The sequence below is a fragment of the Anticarsia gemmatalis genome, chromosome 14 (genome assembly GCF_050436995.1).
Source record: "Anticarsia gemmatalis isolate Benzon Research Colony breed Stoneville strain chromosome 14, ilAntGemm2 primary, whole genome shotgun sequence".
Classification (NCBI taxonomy): domain Eukaryota; kingdom Metazoa; phylum Arthropoda; class Insecta; order Lepidoptera; family Erebidae; genus Anticarsia; species Anticarsia gemmatalis.
The window spans coordinates 7,393,080-7,411,811 of record NC_134758.1 but is presented as its reverse complement, the minus strand read 5'-3'; the positions used below and the strand labels follow the sequence as shown (position 1 = coordinate 7,411,811).

The window sequence follows — 18,732 nt, the reverse complement described above, 5'->3', positions numbered from 1 at the left end:
AATTAAAACCCCTTTGAGATATATTATGTATAATACTTTAAACTTATATACTACGTCCTTTTATGAAGTCCAAAAAGAAAACGCGAGTAGACTTGTCATCAACACCCAGCTAAATTGTTGAACATCCGTCAAGTTATCAACGCACGCGTGGTGCCACATTTCTGAGATTCAAAACTTCCAGAGAAACAAAAACATTATACAAAAAGGCTGTTATGAATTTGTAATGGTGCATCGTGGCTGCAATATTAAGATTGAGTGCAAATGATGCGCGAGGCGCGTGCGCATGGCGGCGGCTCGCGTTTCACATACGATACACATGGACCGACCGACGGACTGATATCGTATACTTTGACTAACACACTTTTTGTGCGCCAACACATAAGATATTAATTACAGAGGCGGAGAGCACCATGCTCAATTTTACGCTTTAATCTTTATTATTTTTTGTTCTCTTATCCGCTGTACGGATTACCAATACCAACTTTTTATGTAAACCTTCTTTTAGTTAGTAAAGAGCGGTTCAGAGCTTAGTATTCCTTGGGATGCAGATGCAAGGTGGAGTCAGCCTGCGACCACGGCGAGAGTTACCTGCGCCGAAACGTTAAGCATTCAAAGGTAAAATATGCGTGTTTGCGTTATTTCCCGTATTCTATTATTTATTAAACGTGAAATCTGAAATTAATAAAATTACAATGTGTATTGTTGAGATGACTAAATAGCTAAGTAGATAGTGACTGCAGTAGTAGATATGTATTGTGAGTGCTTAGTCAAGTCTCTCAAGTGGTCTGACCGCGAGACATTTCGTGTGAATGTCGTCTCCCCGCGGTAGCATGTTCAGTGTAAGGCGATACCACGGCGTCTGGTGAACATCGAGGAATCAAATCCAACGCTACAATATCAAGTAGGTACTTGCTCCCTTTGAACCAACACGTGTGGAATAATTCTACGCAATTAAGTATTTATACAAGACAAATGCTTCGTGTGGTTTTCATTTAATTCTTTAGTAGTAAGTAGATAACGGTAAGTTGATATATCACTGAAACACAGATACTGTGATACAAGATCTAAATGTTTTTAAGTACAAAATTGTTTGAGTTAAATTATTAGGTATATGCAACTTTAGTTTATTCAACTTTTACTTATTTACCTTAACTTGCGTCGCTCAGCTTCGATAAGATTGCCACTACTGCGAAGGAGTCGCTGGTTTGATTCCCGAGTCAAGAGTCCTTAGAGTGTTTTTTTAGTGTTGAAATGAAATGAAATGAAATGAATACTCTTTATTGTACATAAAGAAACACGAATAAACATAAAATAAATAAAAGTAGGTACAATTGGCGGCCTTATCGCACAGTGGCAATCTCTTCCAGGCAACCATTGGATGGAGAGATATAAAAGCAGTAGAATGAAGGAGGGCAGTACAAATGAGAGTAAATAGTAAATATATAAATGATGACATATACGTAGTGTTGCTGTCAATCACCGGAATTATGAATTATAATATAAGTGCATCAGCAAAATAATATAAACGTTTCTGATATTTCGTATCACGATGGACGTTGGAGAAATAGCTTTTTTTTATCTTTATTTTTTTATTTTTAAAAGACAACTCCCACACTAAGCATTGCTTTTACAAACATACAAACAACGGACACAAAGTACAACCAGACTCGAAACAATTATTTGTGGATCGCACAAATAACGTGTGGGAATCGAACCCACGACCTCCCGAGGCAATGGTAGCGTAGTCTTAATAACAATCTGTATTACAACCTGTATGATGCTAAGTACGATGTTAAACATTGAATTTAATTGGAGCCACATACAGCAATGATTTTCATCGACGTCTATGGTGAAATTCAAAAGCTATAGCTGCTCGTAGGTTTTAAATCTCATACTATAGTTACTCGTAACTCCAATGGTTACAATCCTGGATAAAACAAATTGTGTATTGTGTGATCTACAAGGCCTGTGTAATTTGTATTTTCATACACGAGGGAAGATATAAGAGGGACTTTGTGTGAGAGATGTGCATTTTTTTTAATATAATCTTTTTAAGAACCAATTATGACATTCTGGTCTATGGAGGTCAAGATCCCTAGAAATCAAACAATCATATCAGAATTAAAAACTGTGTCCCGGATGCAATACAAACCAAAGAGACTCCTTTATATTATTGGTATTACCACAGAAAATAAATTAATTTATAGTAATATTATGTTGGTACTTCGACACACACTAAAAACATTCCACGTACGTAAATATTAATATAAACTACATTAATATACAAAAGATATAGGATAAAACTCCCATAATATAAAAATAAATTAGTTTCAAATTATTATTTACGGTACATAATACTTGAAAGCTTTTTCATGCTAAATTACTTCTTTGAAATGTGGATAATTGCTTTTTGTGTAAAAAGTTGCAGAATCAACTGACAGGCTTGGCTCGGAATTGTCAAAACTGTCAAATAATTAAATTGACATATCGAATTTTAGTCAAAAGGAAAATGTTATCGGGCTTGTGATTATTAGTTCTCATATTGCAAAAGTAAAGTTTTCGGGAATGATAACATGTTTACTCATGAAGATTATTAAGTGACAGTATTAATGGCCGATTTACCGAATGGCTGGGTTCAGCTGGTGAGTAGAGGATATGTTCTAAATATTTATTTATCGGTATTCAATTCATCGTGTTTTACAGTTGTTTGTGTGTCTGTATACTCTTCCTTGAACTCTTTAATTGGATGAATTGTTCAATTGAACGGACAATATACTCGGTGTTTTATTGACATTCGAAAGTTGCAATTGTGCACAGGAATAAGAAAACAAAAGTTATTGCACATATAAAGTGCATTAAAAGCACACAAATCCCGAAATCATTGTTACTGTTCTTGTGAAATAGATTTAAATATTCTAGTTTTTGGAGTCTTTATTTGTGAAATGTAATATTTTGAGTGATTCATTAACAATAATTATATGCCAAAACTGTAATATTAATTGCAGGTATCTTTCTGAAGGCTTCCAAGTGATAATTGAAAAGTCGAAAGAAGCAAAATGCTCTCTAAAAGATGTTCAGTTACGTTTCTTGTGCCCTGATGACCTAGAGGAGGTATGTATTAATTAACACATACACTGACATTGAATAACTTATGGATTTGTGAATCTGTTTGTCTTTTACCAAAAACTGATTGCTCAATGTTGACTTGTTGCAAGTCTAGACAATTCAGAGATTTATTTATTGATTATTAATTAATTTCTGGTCTTTCAAACAGTTTCATAGGTATAACTAGTAGTTTGGAACTAAGGTAAAGTAATTTTGTTGAAAAAATCTACTCAAAGTGATTTATAACAAGATTGATAGTTACCCTTTACCAGGGTCTTATTATGAGTACCAAGTTAAATTATTAATACTGTAACAGAGAGACAAAGCTCTTGTATAGACTACACATTTTATTGAATTTATATTGCTTTATCCTTATGCCAGTACATGACAAAATTAATGAATGAATCATAGACCTCAGTGAATAATGTATTTGTTCAAATACGTCATTGGAATAACCATATGACTTTATTTCATACATAATTGTTTTTAATTGCCTGCTTTTGTGGAAGTTCTTACATTACAAGGACTTGTAATATCCTCACTGAATTTTAAATAATGATGCAATGTACTAACTACTTCAATTGATTTCAAAGCAGTTAAACTAGATAAGTTTAACTCAAAACAAATATTGTATATAGTATTATAGATAGTGGATAGGTACTTGTTTTTGACTGACTTCACTGATAACAAATGTTGGTTCACATTGAATTAAAAAAGTACTTGGATCATATTACAATGTTCCACAGAAACTATTTGACACAACATTGTTCTGTAATTTGCATTTATGTTAGTTAAGTATGTAATTTGTATGATATATAATGTAATTGTGTGGCATCCACCTTGAACTAAATTTAATTGTTACCTAACTGTTTCTGTTAATATATGAGGTCATTCGTATGTGCTTATGCACTAAAACATTTTACGTAATTGTAAACTTTCAGGTGAGATCTCTCTGTAGAGATTGGTTTCCAATAGAGTACCCACAGTCATGGTATGAGGACATAACATCATCGGAAAGGTTTTTTGCCCTAGCTGCAGTACATAAGAGCCAGATAATAGGCCTAATTGTGGCTGAAATAAAGCCTTATTTAAAACTAAATGCAGAGGACAGAGGGATACTATCAAGATGGTTTGCTTCAAAAGACACACTTGTGGCTTATATACTCTCTTTAGGTAAGCTTGCCAGATACATTCTTTCTTCCCTTTAAAAAGTGTTTCAGGTAACTTGAGATCTTTAACCTAATTTAATTAATGACTACCTATGCAAATACGACTAGGCAGTGAACCGTCTATAAATCGCCTTTATACAGCATACTACAACCATTCGCTCATTTAATTATATCAATCACTCTTAATTGAATTAAGGCCGAGTATACGAACTGGCGAATAATTCGTATTTACTATGCAGCCAGTAAAGTAACAACTACAAATATGGTCCAATAGCTAAGTAGAAAGCCTTGTATGCAAGATTTGCAGCTGATAGAGAAATTTGATATTCAGAATTTCAGACATCAGTGACCCATTAACTTATGAAACTAGCAATAACCCATTTAAAAAAGCTACTTTATTTTGGAATTACACAGTATTTTTATTTAAAATCTGGACAAATTGTGTGAATTCCAAGGCTCTCTAGAGTTGTCAAGCTTTATGAAGCTAATGAACATTTCAGGTGTAGCGCGGTCGTACCGGCGGTCAGGCGTGGCGACGATGTTGTTGGACGTGCTGATCAACCACCTGTCGGGCCCTGTGCCGCAGCCGCCGCACGAACACCGCGTCAAGGCTATATTCCTCCACGTACTCACCACTAACACTGAAGCTATACTTTTTTATGAACACAGAAGGTTGGTAACTTGTATCTATTAAAATGTCGCTCTATATATCCTTGTTATTATCAATAGTCAATACTAGTAGTAAGTACTATTTCCAGTTCCCATACTTTTTATCCTAGTTTTATTTAAGATCTAGCTTGAATGCAACAAGTTGTATATGGGATACTTTAGTCAGTCATCTGGAGGATGACCTTAGAGGATTTTTCGTCACCATGCCGTACCACCACTAGCAAATCTCATTTAACCCATTGCTATCCTACTGCTGAGCTCGTGATCTCTTTCTGGTATAAGCCTGGGCTTGTGCTCCCACCAAGTGCAGGTCAGAGTCTTCAAAAATCATTGTTATTTTTAAATCTGACAAGTCAGGTTTGATAAAACTTATCAATGTCGTAAACTGAAAATTATGAACAGAGCCAGGACATAAACTAGTATCTTTATAACCTACTATTAGCTAAATATGTGCCATGCCCTATATTAATATAAAATTACTTCTATTGAGAGATTTGTATCTAACAGCAGAGATAAGGCCTCACTATCATAATATGTGTCATATTCACTGAATTGAATCTTTAGCAAACAATTATTTGAGAATTTTTATATCTTATCAACTATCTGTAGATAGAGTCGAGTTGCCTTGAAAACTGATGGTAAAAACGACATGCAAACGTAACATGATGGTGAATTACTTTTAGACTATGATTATTTACTTTTTAAAGGTTTTTATTTCAATAGGTATAGATAATTGAGAATTAGCTTGAAACTGCATTGACTTTACATCCTCACATATATTTTTCTTGGTTTTATTTAATTTACAATGTAGGACCTATTAATTTTATAACTATTTTTTTTTATACAAATCTCCCGATGAACTTTAAAATACAGAACATTTCGTACAAACTATTTTATAAGTAAGTAATGAAAGATTCTTTAAACAGAGTTTTTTCATTTCAGATTCCGTCTTCACTCATTTCTGCCTTACTACTACTCAATAAAGGGGCGATGTAAAGACGGGTTCACATACGTGTACTACGTCAACGGTGGCCACGCGCCCTGGGGCATCTACGACTACGTGAAGTACGTGGCGCGCGCGGCGTGGCGCGGCGGCGGCCTCTACCCCTGGATATGGGGCAAGCTGCGCACCGCACTCACCATCGCATGGCACAGGTAGTCGACACACACCCTTAGCACAGACCATGTAAATGACGCAAGCTAATTAAACCTGTCTTATAAACAGTCAACGCTGATTGGCTGTGTATTCACAGTCGTAGTGTTGTACGATACTCAAATGCTTTTGTGAAACTGTTTTAGGAGTGACCAATATTAACTAGTTTAAAATATCTGTTACAATTCTTAGAATATAAACTGTTCATCCCTACCTACCAGAAAATAGTTTTAATGTTTACACAAATATCGAATTTAATTACAATTGTAACGATTAATGTACGATAGTCAAAATAAAACAGGTTTAAATGTAAAAACATCTATGGATATATTTATTATCAATGCTTGCATATTGGTCACTACTAGAATGGCTCGGTCAAGACAAAAGCATGTTCCCAAGTCTGATGCAGTGACGGAGAGCTTGCGTCATCTACTGCCTTGAGATCTGTGCTCGCAGTGTTGTGCCAGTGACTTAAAGATACTAACGTGTTTACGTGCACTCATTAAGCATATTGTATATACCTGTGTGTGAAATCAGTCAATTTCTGATGCGTTCGTGCTAATTAGTTTGTTGGATTTATCAGTGTAACATTAGATGTATTTGGATTATGTCGCAGCCCATAACATTGGTGTTTGAACCTAGTCCGTTTTATTGTATTTTAATGTCAGTACTCTTTTACTAAGACATGTATTTATCATGCATGTGCGGCAATAGAGGTCCGTCTCACGACCCGTATACGTTCACGGATCACAGCTTCAGAAGCTATTAACTATTTTGTAAATTGCTGCAAATAATGCATTATATCTATGGCAGTTTATAAATAAGATATTTTCGTCACTTACTTTTCCAAGCATGGTTTGTTGTTAAATGTACTCACGACACGTTTTGTTTAGTAACTAAATGTAACAAGTGTACGACTGCGTGTGAAACATGTTGTTATGTTTGTGTTTTAGTTGTTAAGTTAAGTGATGCTTTATTATGATTTGCAAACTGACGCATTCCGTGAGACTATGTTTGAACAATTAATCGGGACACATTATTGATTTAGTTTTTACAATTTTGTTACGTTTTCAGACGTTTCTACAAAACGTAAAGCAAGCGTGTGTGTGCGGTGATTGAACGAGAGAGATTTTTTTAATATCACTACGTTAATAGATATTTTATATAGTCACTCTGTAGAATTGTTTTTTATATACTGACGTGAAGCCAAATTTGATAAAGTATTTAGCTCAAGCATCGCAAGTATTGTGTCGATGGTGTCGATATACATATTTTTATATTGTACATAGAGAGCGTCAGTAGGGTGTTGCGATCATTCATTCATGTCAGTCATGTCAATCACGTCACACAAGTACAGCACGACGCGACGTGTTTCACTTTCATCACTTAACGAACAATTGGTGCATCGATTTGGCTTCATTCAACTGACAAAGTTATTTGTGATATTTTTTATTACTGAAAGCTTTAAATTTAATAATTGATTGTATTTATCATATTTTACGAACAAAGAATTGACACGTTTTATACATATGGGAATATAATTTGATTGAGTCATTGTGTTTGTTTGAGTAATGAGAAGGGCATCGAATGCTGCAGAAATACAAAAGTGTCGCGTGCCATGATATACTGCCAAGATTATATTAAAGTAAGGTGCCTGTGTGTTCAATGTAAGACATAGTTATGGATAAAACAATAATATTGTAATAATATACATTACCCGTGGACATTCTGTGTCGGCTCTATGACAACTAATACGGACATGACCATGAGGGTCTCTTGTAGCTGGTTTTACTTTAATATTGCAAATAATGTGGATGTCTCACAACGCACTGTAATATTCGAAGGGTCTATTTAAGTATTTTTATGTATTAAAATGTATTATTAAGAGGGGGGTACGTATTACAGTGTATTCACCGAAAAATATTTGCAAGAAAATTATACATGGAATAGTGCAATGTTAAAGTGAAAACTTTATAAGTTAGTAGAAGTTTTGATACAAAGTACACAATTAAATATAAAGAAGAGTCGAACATACTTGAGACGATGTTGATACAAATTACGTGTAAGGTGTGCGGAGGCTATTCTCCGTCGTCACCGGGAGTGGGTTATAGCCGATGATCGGGTTCACTATAAGGCTTTTTTCCAACCTGTATATTTTGGGCACTTCAAAATGATTTATTTCTGCATTGAATTCAACCAGTGTATGTAGTTTTATAAATGTACTCACATGAACCAAAGTATTTAATATCTTAATTTTGTTATCACTCATGCAAATGGATGTTTTTTTTATTTAAGTATTAATAAAATTAATGTAAATCGTTAATGTGAATTAAGTATTATATTTTGGACCACTCTTAAATTATTTGTAAATTCCAAAAGCAGTCATGATAGTCGGTTACGTTTTGTAATATGTGATATTATCATGATTTAGATAAAAAATTCAATTTATTTTTAAATATATTTGCAAAAATGTAATAATAAGGTCGACATTTGTGTGTTAAATTGTCCTTTCTCTAATATAGCACGTTCCTAATGTTAATGAAAATTTTTACGTTATAATTCTATGTTTAATACTCTATAATAGGAAAAGATTTTAGCTTCCAAATAAATATCATTGTTGACTAATTGTATTTTCATTTACCACCGTGCGAAATCGACCTCAGAGGATAAATAAAAAAGAAAGAATCCGTAACAATTTCAGAAAATGTTTAATTTTAATAATTGCTTCTTTTTTCATCAACTATGCTGTACAAACTATATCGCTTACATTAGAATTAGCAATTAATAATTGCACGTAAAAAAACTTAACAAATAGGTTTCTTCAACTTTTCGATTGGAATGAACGATTATTACATTAAGTAATATTTTACAATATTTATATCTACGAAATGAAAATCTATTCAACAAGCAGTCACAATCGCCCAATGATATGTTAAAATTATTATATAATTTGTATGTTATTGCATTCTAATTATTAAGTAGTCATGTCGCAGTCGTGCGGGGCGAGGCGTGGGGTCGCGGGGCGGCGCGGCGCGGGGTGGGGGGGGGAGCGGTGCCTCAAGCTGAAGCGCTACACTACGTGACGAGGTTGTCCCGCTCCGTCGCTCCGCCCTTGTGGTTCTGGCCCTTGAAGTCTTTCAATCTGATCGGCGACGACTCGCTGCCGGAATCACCCTGAAACACCACTGTGTTATAATTTACTTTATATATCTTACGCAAGTCTACATCCCATGGACTAAACATGGAAATTTGTATTGTGAGTTAGTTAGCATTATACCGTAGCTCTTAAATACCGTTTGCTGCGTTGTTTATTAAGTACCTACCTACCTACAATGTTAATAGATCTTTCTGATGTTACCCATTGCTGTAAATTTTGTTTTAAATCCACGCTTCCTATCTTTTCATTGAGAACTGTTGCTATTTTTTTGTTTTACTAGCAACTGATTGTCGTTTAGGAAAAAAGTAGTTTAAACTCACGTTAGCACCCAGCGAGGTAGTCTCCTGTAGTAATAGCTCGCTGTCGGTGCCTCGGGACTCCTTGTTCTTGAGGATAGATCTCGAGCGAGAGTCGCCCTCTAGCGGCCAACCGCCGCCACGTTTGTTCCCGTTCTTGCCTACACATGTCATGTTAAGGTACAAAGAATGTTGTATTAGGTAGATATTTACTATCATCAAAGATTTGTAATTCATATTCACCTTTTAGACAACAGTAACTATGTTTTAGACTTTATAAATTCTTCTTGAGGTACACTTACTTGATAACTTTGTAGGAATACATTTCTTATTATCATAAATATGGCATAGCTTTGAACTTGTCAACTCTTGCACGCATTATCTGGTACTATTAGATATGTAGCAAATTTAGTAGTTATTAGGTATGATGCATTCGCGGGGTATGTAGGTACGTATTCAAAATGAGACAAACCAAAAAGGATGTGATGGTTAATGATCCTCGTGGCTATCCCCCTCGGCGGCCTCCTCTCTTCCTCCGTCCAGTCCTGTGGGACAAACGACCACGACGCGTTACCCACGTGACAGATACCTAACGTAAGCTTATCAACACATGAAGAGGCACAACACATGCAATCTCCAATACACAAGTTTGAAGTATTAGACAAACGGTGGCTACATCATGCACACATGGCGGGGACAAGATTTTAAATACGGATACAAACTCAATTACAAATACTGAACTCGAACCACAGTGTTCCCTGAGGCGGTGAGGCGCGAAGTCGCACTGGCGAGCCTCACCTGTTGGAAGCGGGCCTTTCTGTGTTTGGGCTTGGCGTCGTCCGCGGCGGGCGCGTCGTCGAGCGGCGCCGGCAGGCTGCTGCGCGACGCGTCCAGCGCCTTTGCGGCCGGCGCGGCGCCCGGCCCCGCGGCCTGGCCCAGGCCCAGGCCCGCAGCGAGGCCCAGCGCTGGGCCCGCCCCCGGCGCCGCGCTCGCCGCCGCGGCCGGCATGGCGCCCGCCAGGCTCACCCGCGACCCTCGCGGCGAACCTTCGCCCTGCGAACCTTTGGCACACAACACGCTTCCGTCCCCAGATGCACTCCTGCGCACTGCGTTAAAGTCGGCGGACACCCCGCCCCCACCCCCACCCGCGCCGCCGCCTCCGCTACCGTCCAGAGGGTTCACATATAAGTTTGAAGAGTCGATCTCGCATGCGATGTCGCCCTCTGAAGGAAAAGGGTGCGTAAGGCATGATGCAAATGTATCTGTAACGTAAGACATAATACGCACATGGAGCCGCACACGACTTCACAAAGTACGGTGTATGCCGCTCTTACGGACTAAATGCACGGTTAATCAAAGGGACAATGTGTGAACACGATTGTGCCGAAAAGGACATCGACGGGACAACGGTGAATGAATGCAACGTACAAAAGTGACATTTGATCTGAATCTACGGGTCTTTACACAAATATTAATACATACAGATCAAAACACATGGATGTTAAATAAATCCCATTGATTAAAAAAAAATATTTTAAGAACACTTGTAAACAACTTAGTAGGTAGATATATCATTCAGTAGCTCTTAAAACGAAATCCGAACCTAAATAAGGTGTAGATAGAGAACAGCACTCAATTGAAAAGGAATGATAAGTAGTTGTTTACAGTTGTTCGAGTGTGAGGCATGAAGGCTTGTACCTGGGCTGTCGAGGCTGTTGGGCGTGGCCTCGGGAAGAGCTTTGGGCGCAGGGTGCCGCTGCAGACACGCCAGCTCCACGCACACCGGCTGCCGAAGGTCCGACGTCGACATCGGCATCAGCTGTTCCGCGTCTATGAACTCCTTATAACCCTACACCAAGGTGCGTCCATTTATTAGTACTGATTGTGCTCTGGTGCTTCAATAACACATCAGTGTCATTCAATTAATTGTACCTGAGTAGGTTTACGAACCATTGAAACCCAGTTGTATTGACTATATAACCGGCGACAGAAAAATGATTTACGGAAGTTACCTTTATCCTATGTTAATATAATGATTAGCTGCAAACACTGAACCCAAAAAATAATATAAACATAGGCATACCTACAGACGGAAATAATCGTTAGCTAATCTAAAATAATAGGTAAGTAAATACTTACAGGTTAATGCTAGATGAAAACATTATTATTAGTAACGGATTTTCATATATCAAATCATAATAAAATAATCGTATAATTAGATAATTAATAATGAAGTGTCTACATTATATCGTGATATGCGTTAGTATCTTAGTACCTTGAACGTGCAAAAACAACATTCAAACTCAGAAGGCAGCTGATCCAAGTCAAGCTGTTTGTCAGCCATCTTCTTTTCCTAGAAAAAGAGAAATCATTAGTATCTAGTTACTCGTGACTCCTAGCCTAGACATGTTAGAACAGAAGTGCTGAATGAAGCCAAACCTTCGACGAAGTATCGAGCACATTGACATCAATCGATGGAGTCGGTAGTCGCCGACGATTTGTTACAGTCTCTACAGTTTGTAACTGTAGCGTTCCTACATGTCAAGCTTTTAAATAACAAAACAAGCAATTACCACTATTATGAAATATGATTATTGACCAAGTCGGCAACTAATGTTAGTTAAATACATGAAATTAATGATAGCTTACTGGTGTAGGTTCAGGATTTATGAGCAAGCGTTTCTCCGGTGTTTCCGGGCCCTCGTTCGAGTAACGACGCTCTTTCTTAGGGCTGCTCTGAAACTATTACCTATATTGTTAGCGAAAAGCCAAAGGCTAATATAGCTCAAACAGGGTCCGTCCAGAGCGAGGCCTAAGTATTACTTCGGCTGTGTTACTTCAGAGCGTGGTGGAATATTTTGCTTTAAAAGCATAAACATATTGTTAATAAATGAAGTTGCAAATTCAGCTAATTATCTACTAACACACACCCTACGTTAGATAATACGACAGTTGGACGTCCCCTTGGCAATAGGTAGTAAGTATTACCTGGTTGGGTTCAGTAGTTTGCGGCATCTTATTGTTGAGGGAGTGCTCGTACTGTTTGTAGCAGCCTGTGGTGGCGGGGGCTTCGCCCTCCAGACTAGTGGCGTCCGCCTGCGACAAGTTGTGTCCTGGAGACACATACCACTTTGAGTAGCAACGCATTCCATAGTTGTCATTAGTATTTTTAGAATAATTGAATAACTTTGTTAATAACATGAATGAACATTTAAACATGACATAAAATAACGGCGTGAACTACACAACACTCATTCCACACGGACAGTACACAGAATCCAGCGTCCTCCGGATACACACATCAGACAGTCCACAGAAGAGAAGAGTTAGTTCTAAGAAGCGTTAGGCTTACGCTGACAATGTAATCGACCTTAGATTATAGTGTCTTCGTCGCACATCGCAAGCTACACGCGGCGCGAGTTCGACCCCTAGTAACGACTTAATAATAAGGGGTCGAATGTGACGACTGTGTGAGAGTAGCAAGATGCTCATCTGGCGTCGTCTCTCGCCTCAATGAGGACGCACTTGTCACCTGAAGACAAGGAATAAAACACTCTGAGTGCACCTCGCCGCAACCAACGAGTGAACATAGCTGTAGCTGCGATGTAACGTGAACTGTTTGTTTGATTTTGAAGATGTCTGCGAGTCCGGAGAGCCATCGATGCGACGTGCACACATTCAACATTCATTGCGTCCAATTAGTACATACACTGTTTGAGCATGGAAGGCATGCGTGCACAGTGACAGAATAGTTAAGTGCATTCACGAGCGGACATGACATGAGCAAGCAGCGAAGCGGGTGGCCTACTCGATACTGACCTGTGTCTACGATGACGTCGATGAGGTCCATGCTCTTGGCGAACGCGTCGCGTAAGTTAATATGGTGGAACGAAACGATGGAGCCCTCGCGTTTGGCGCGCTCGAGCGCCTCCCGCCGCTTAAGCGCCTTTTCGCGCCGCATCTGGTTCTTGTAAAACTCGGCGAAATTGTTGACGATAATGGGGATGGGTAACGCAATTACCAACACGCCGCAAATACAGCAAACTGAGCCGATGACCTTGCCCAACGGGGTCGTGGGGTAAATGTCACCGTATCCGACTGTGGTCATGGTGATGCCGGCCCACCAAAACGTTTCCGGAATGGAAATAAATTTAGTGTTCGGCTCTTCTTTCTCAGCGAAATATGCCAATGAGGAGAATATGAGTACTCCCATCGCGAGAAACAACATGAGCAATCCTAGCTCCTTGTAGGAGTTTCTGAGCGTGAAGCCGAGCGACTGCAGCCCGGTCGAATGACGGGCGAGTTTGAGAATGCGCAATATTCGCATTATACGGAAGATTTGCACAACACGACGCACATCTTGAAACTGGTCAGTGGCATTCTTATTGGTTTCGAGCAAGAATAGAGATACAAAATAGGGCAATATAGCCAGTAAGTCTATCACGTTGAGTCCACCCTTGAAGAACTTCCATTTATCCGGCGAGGCACTGAACCGCAGCACGTACTCTAGCGTGAACCATGTGATGCAGACGGCCTCGACCATGGCCAGCTGCGGGTTATCCATGGGCGCGCCCTTCTCGTCGTACACTTGCATCTGGGGTATCGTGTTGAGAGTGAGCCCTATCGTGGACAGCACGATGAAGAGGATCGAGATGACCGCAATCACCTGCAAGCATGCACCAGTGAGCGGCCGAGCGTCGCCGCATGGGAGCGACGCTGCCCGCCACCGCGCTGCCACCACTCATTCGGTTCGACTAGCTCGGTAAGTCGGTACCTAGTGATTAGCCACATGTGTCAGATCGGTAAGTAATTATGCCAGTGTTTATACAGAACTACTCCTCCTACATGTTTGTACATCGGTAGTAACTACTTAACAGTCGTAAGTATATATATAATTATGTAATATATGTATTTACAGACATGGTTAAAGCCAATATCGTATGTAACAAATGTCTTAATATTAATTATAAATTTTGGTGTAGAAATAACATCTATTCGTGTGACTATGTTAGTAGTGTTGTGTGGTTTCGGTGTAGTTAAGTAGGTATTTTAAATTAAATAGTGTGGGTGAACGGACGCGCGTCCGTACTTAACAGCGTAGGTACAGATATGCGCCACGAGGGTAAAGGCAGAACGAGGCAGACGCTCGTCCGTCCATCGCCCGCATCGCTCGGTTAGTCGGATCAGTATCACGAAGCGGAAGCGCTGGTGGATTGATGGTGTCGGGGGGGAGGGAGACGCGGGAGCCGGGAACGCAGGCGGCGGAGGGGTGTGGGGACGCCGGCGGGGGCGCGCGGCCGGGGTGGGAGGCGGCGCGGGCGCGGGCGGCGCACGCCGGACACGTGTCCGGCGGGCGCGCGGCTCGTCCCGTGCGACCCCGCACACCGGCCCGCACAGCGCCGCCCCGGCGGCGGCTGGTCACATCGCGTAAGCCCATCCCATGTTTGCAACTTTGCGACAACAATTAAGCTTTGTTTATTTAAAGTTCTCCCTATCGAGAACTATCGACGCGGCTGTGAACATTTATAAAAATTTATTGTAAAGATAATTATGTACAATCCTGACGGCTTCTATGTATCGAAACAGTTAACTCGAAGTAAAGCATACATTAGTTATCATCAGTGATTCAAAGAAGAATCATACTTTTAAACATGGATGTCATTATTTATTAGTTGGTTAAATATAACAGTCCAACGTTTGACATAATCACATTAAATGTCATGAAAATTTTACTCTTCTTCAAATCTATGTATTGGTCAGCATTGTACAACACAAATAGGTATTTTTTAATCTTTGTGATTGTAAATAAAGTTTAAGATAATGTTATTTTGTTTCAAATAATTACAATTACTACAATATATGTACTCGTATGTTTGGATTCTTTCCCTTGTGTTGTAGAAGGCTTTTCATCTTTAAATATCTCACAAAACCTAAGAGATATTTCAAGGCAATAAGACCAATAATTACTATACTTTTATAACCATTCATAATATATGATTTAATATTATATATATTCATAACTTAAGCAGTGTGTTGCCAAATTCTCGTGTAAGATAAATAAGGGAATATAAACAACAAAAATGTTATAATTAGATACGTATTGTAAGAATGAAAACAAATAATCGAACTATATTAAGTTTGTACTTACATACTCATTAGGTTGCACCGCTGTTGTCGAAATTAAAAATGATATTGTAGAGTAAAAACGCTACGAAGTAAGCTGGAAGGTGCTCAAACAAACGTAGTACACAACACAATATCGATTCGACAAAAGCGATCAAATGTTACGATCAAAGATCACGATACAACAAGGGAACACAACACCACATTCCACAACACGGCACAACAGACCAACTGACTTGCAACACGAAGAAGGAGCCAGCGATAGATGTTATTCATGCACCACATTCACAACATATACCAGTACACATTATATATCATATATCTATCTGTATACGTGTATACCAAGCTTGTTTCTTAAATGCATACTTTTTAAAGCTCAGTATTCAATTCAGTATATAAGTAATGTCTTTCAAGTGTGGCAAACAAAAATGTGTAAGATTACGAAACAAGCCTTTGTGTAGTACATAAAAGAGGTACGTGTTTGTATTCCTACATAAATAAGTACTTAATATTGTATGTGTATAAAGGATAGACTTACAGTAGTGAAATGAAAGTGAACATTAGTTACAAAATGTTTTATGTTAATGAATGTACAGTAACGTAGGTAATGTGACAGTGCTTGGTGTACCTGAACGTATGTGAGAAACTGGTATGTATTACTTAGATCGGTGCAATACTTGTTTAAATACTTGTCTTATCTCTGTATAAAGTAACTACATTTGCAATATACGTGTCTACTTGTGATAGGGGTACAAATTCATTGAGCACATAGACAATTTAAGAGTCATGATGAAACTCTGCTCACAATTCACAGAAGCAACTAACTAATTTTAACTAAGTAGATAGGTAAATAATAAATATGATAAAAAATGTCGAATCCTTAGGTACCTCTGGCTTACACTAAACTATCCCGGGCAGCGTTGCTAAAGTGGCAAGGTTAATAATATCGGTAACTTGTTACAACTGCGGGTCGGAGCGTCACGATACGTTACCCTGGCTGCTATGCTGGTGGTCGGCTTCTCGAGCAAGTCCCACAGCCACTTCTGGTACTGAGCACAGGTGCCCTGTCCGAACTCCTCCTCCTCGCGCTGTCGCAAGCTCTCCGCCTCCTTCCTCATCTCCTCGTGCACGTGCTCCTTGCGCTGGTGATACTTGTGCTGGCAACACGACTCCAGGTACAACTCGTCCACACCCCAATATTCGAGATCATCACTGAACGCCAACACACACATTTCATCAACTAAATGTAACTTTCCAGTCCGATAGAAGTTGAGTATTGAACTGAAGCTTTTCGGGTGCCTGAAAGAGTAATAGATCATGTAAACACGAAAATCTTTTAAAATTGCAGTGCCACATGTTTTAACAAATGAAAGCGTACCTATCAAAAAAATACTCGTTGTCTTGTAGTGAGTAGTCATCACAGAGTTCTGTGATGGCCTCGTGCGTGTTACAGTCGCGCAGTCGGCCGAGCCTCGTGTGCGGCAGCCGCTCCAGCGTGCGCCACAACACCTCGTGCCTCACGCCGCCCACGTTGATGATCACTCGCTTGCTCAGCGCCTTGGCGCGGAGCATCATAAACGGCTCGGGCGGCAGTGACGACATCGATCTGCAACATCGCAATATAACTCGTAAATGCTCACTTTATTTGATATCAAAATTTAGTTATCAGCAACAGTAAATACAACTTAAGTTTGTTCAATTTGTTTTTAAGAGTAGGTATAAGATGAATATAAAATGTATGTACCTGGAGTGCGCCCGCTGCAGCACGGCATTGCCGGGTGGCGCGGGCGCGGGCGCAGGCGCCAGCCCGCGGTCGAGCGGCGCATCCTGCGCGGGCGCCGCGAAGCCCATGGGCGCGCGCGGGGGCGAGTCGCCCACGTGCCAGCGCGCGGCGCCGCGGCCCGCCCCCTCGCCCCCCATTCCCGCTAGCTCATGGCGCCAAGCGCCGTCGCCTCATCGGCCCACCACAGTATATGCACGTTTAATCCGACGGGTCCTGAAAACAATGAAAAAATACTATTACCCAAAGAACCGAAACTATTTTTCCATAATCAATTATTATTTCAAAAACCCCGTTTCTAATTCTATTCACCCTACAAACTTGCATTATTACATTATAAGTTATAACCGTAAATCAGATATTTCTGGATTATTTAATAATAGATTACTTATAACCAACCTAAATGAGGATTCCTCAATCACGTTCTTTGCTACGTCAAGTGCTAAGGGTAACTCGTAACTCGTACTGTCTACGCCGTAGCAGTCTCGTAGCTAAAGTGCTACGAAACCAAGTAATAACGTCCCCTATTGAAAAAATATATATCTCTGCAGTAATATAAATCGATCCATTCAAGTAAGGGACATTGACACCATGGGTATCGATTTTATACCATACAATTGTAATTTAAGCACAAATGGAGAGGACAAACATCAGTACAATTGTTTTACATACTTTAAAACTTTCGTATATATTTCGCTGCTGGTATCAATGTTTTTGATTCAAAACATTTATTAAGATTCTCAATAAATAATTAGACATTATTAAAATAAAAAAAACTTCGAACACCAAAATGCAAAAAGCTTAAGAAAAGAAGAAGAAAAAACAAGCTTTCCGCCCGCGCTCAATATCAATACGTAACTCAGTCAAAAAAGTCTCGACATTGTGTAACAAATAGGGTACGAATAAAATTCTTTTCAATTTTCACTGCGTTATACTCCCGTTTTTAAAACTATTCGGATTTCTTAAAATTTTACATGATATTATTTTAGTTCACCTTTTTTTAGTAATACAAAAGGATTAGTTCTCTCAAATCCTGATACATAACATCTATACTAATATTATAAAGCTGAAGAGTTTGTTTGTTTGTTTGAACGCGCTAATCTCAGGAACTACTGGTCCCATTTTAAAAAATCTTTCAGCGTTAGATAGTCCATTTATCGAGGAAGGCTATAGGCTATATATCATTACGCTACGACCAATAGGAGCAGAGTAGCAACAAAAAATGTTACAAAAACGGGGAAAATTTTGGCCCTTTCTATCTTATGTGACGCAAGCGAAGT

The 18,732-nt window shown here is 39.2% G+C and overlaps 2 protein-coding genes across 10 annotated transcripts in view; one reads left to right on the top strand and one right to left on the bottom strand.

The window, feature by feature from the left end:
* The first annotated feature begins 2,479 nt into the window (after positions 1-2,479).
* Naa60 (N-alpha-acetyltransferase 60) lies at positions 2,480-8,677 on the top strand. Its single transcript, XM_076123026.1, has 6 exons — positions 2,480-2,642; positions 3,006-3,111; positions 4,047-4,278; positions 4,775-4,946; positions 5,886-6,098; positions 7,171-8,677. The coding sequence occupies exons 1-6, from the start codon at positions 2,626-2,628 to the stop codon at positions 7,187-7,189; spliced, it is 759 nt and encodes a 252-aa protein (XP_075979141.1). The 5' UTR covers positions 2,480-2,625; the 3' UTR covers positions 7,190-8,677.
* A 157-nt stretch (positions 8,678-8,834) lies between these two features.
* The window catches only part of Shab (potassium voltage-gated channel shaker cognate b), a 41,180-nt gene continuing 31,282 nt past the window's right edge, over positions 8,835-18,732 (bottom strand). The window contains exons 2-13 of one of the 9 annotated variants that reach the window (XM_076123021.1): positions 17,417-17,668; positions 17,051-17,278; positions 16,665-16,971; positions 13,369-14,215; positions 12,538-12,662; positions 12,199-12,291; positions 11,825-11,902; positions 11,248-11,398; positions 10,348-10,811; positions 10,022-10,094; positions 9,574-9,710; positions 8,835-9,281 (exon numbers count right to left, since the gene is read on the bottom strand). In XM_076123021.1, the coding sequence (XP_075979136.1) occupies positions 9,234-9,281; positions 9,574-9,710; positions 10,022-10,094; positions 10,348-10,811; positions 11,248-11,398; positions 11,825-11,902; positions 12,199-12,291; positions 12,538-12,662; positions 13,369-14,215; positions 16,665-16,971; positions 17,051-17,278; positions 17,417-17,592 (2,727 nt within the window). In that variant the 5' untranslated portion in view covers positions 17,593-17,668 and the 3' untranslated portion in view covers positions 8,835-9,233. The remainder of the gene's footprint in view (positions 9,282-9,573; positions 9,711-10,021; positions 10,095-10,347; positions 10,812-11,247; positions 11,399-11,824; positions 11,903-12,198; positions 12,292-12,537; positions 12,663-13,368; positions 14,216-16,664; positions 16,972-17,050; positions 17,279-17,416; positions 17,669-18,732) is intronic. The other 8 variants (XM_076123019.1, XM_076123020.1, XR_012959769.1 and 5 more) reach the window with 8 other exon arrangements.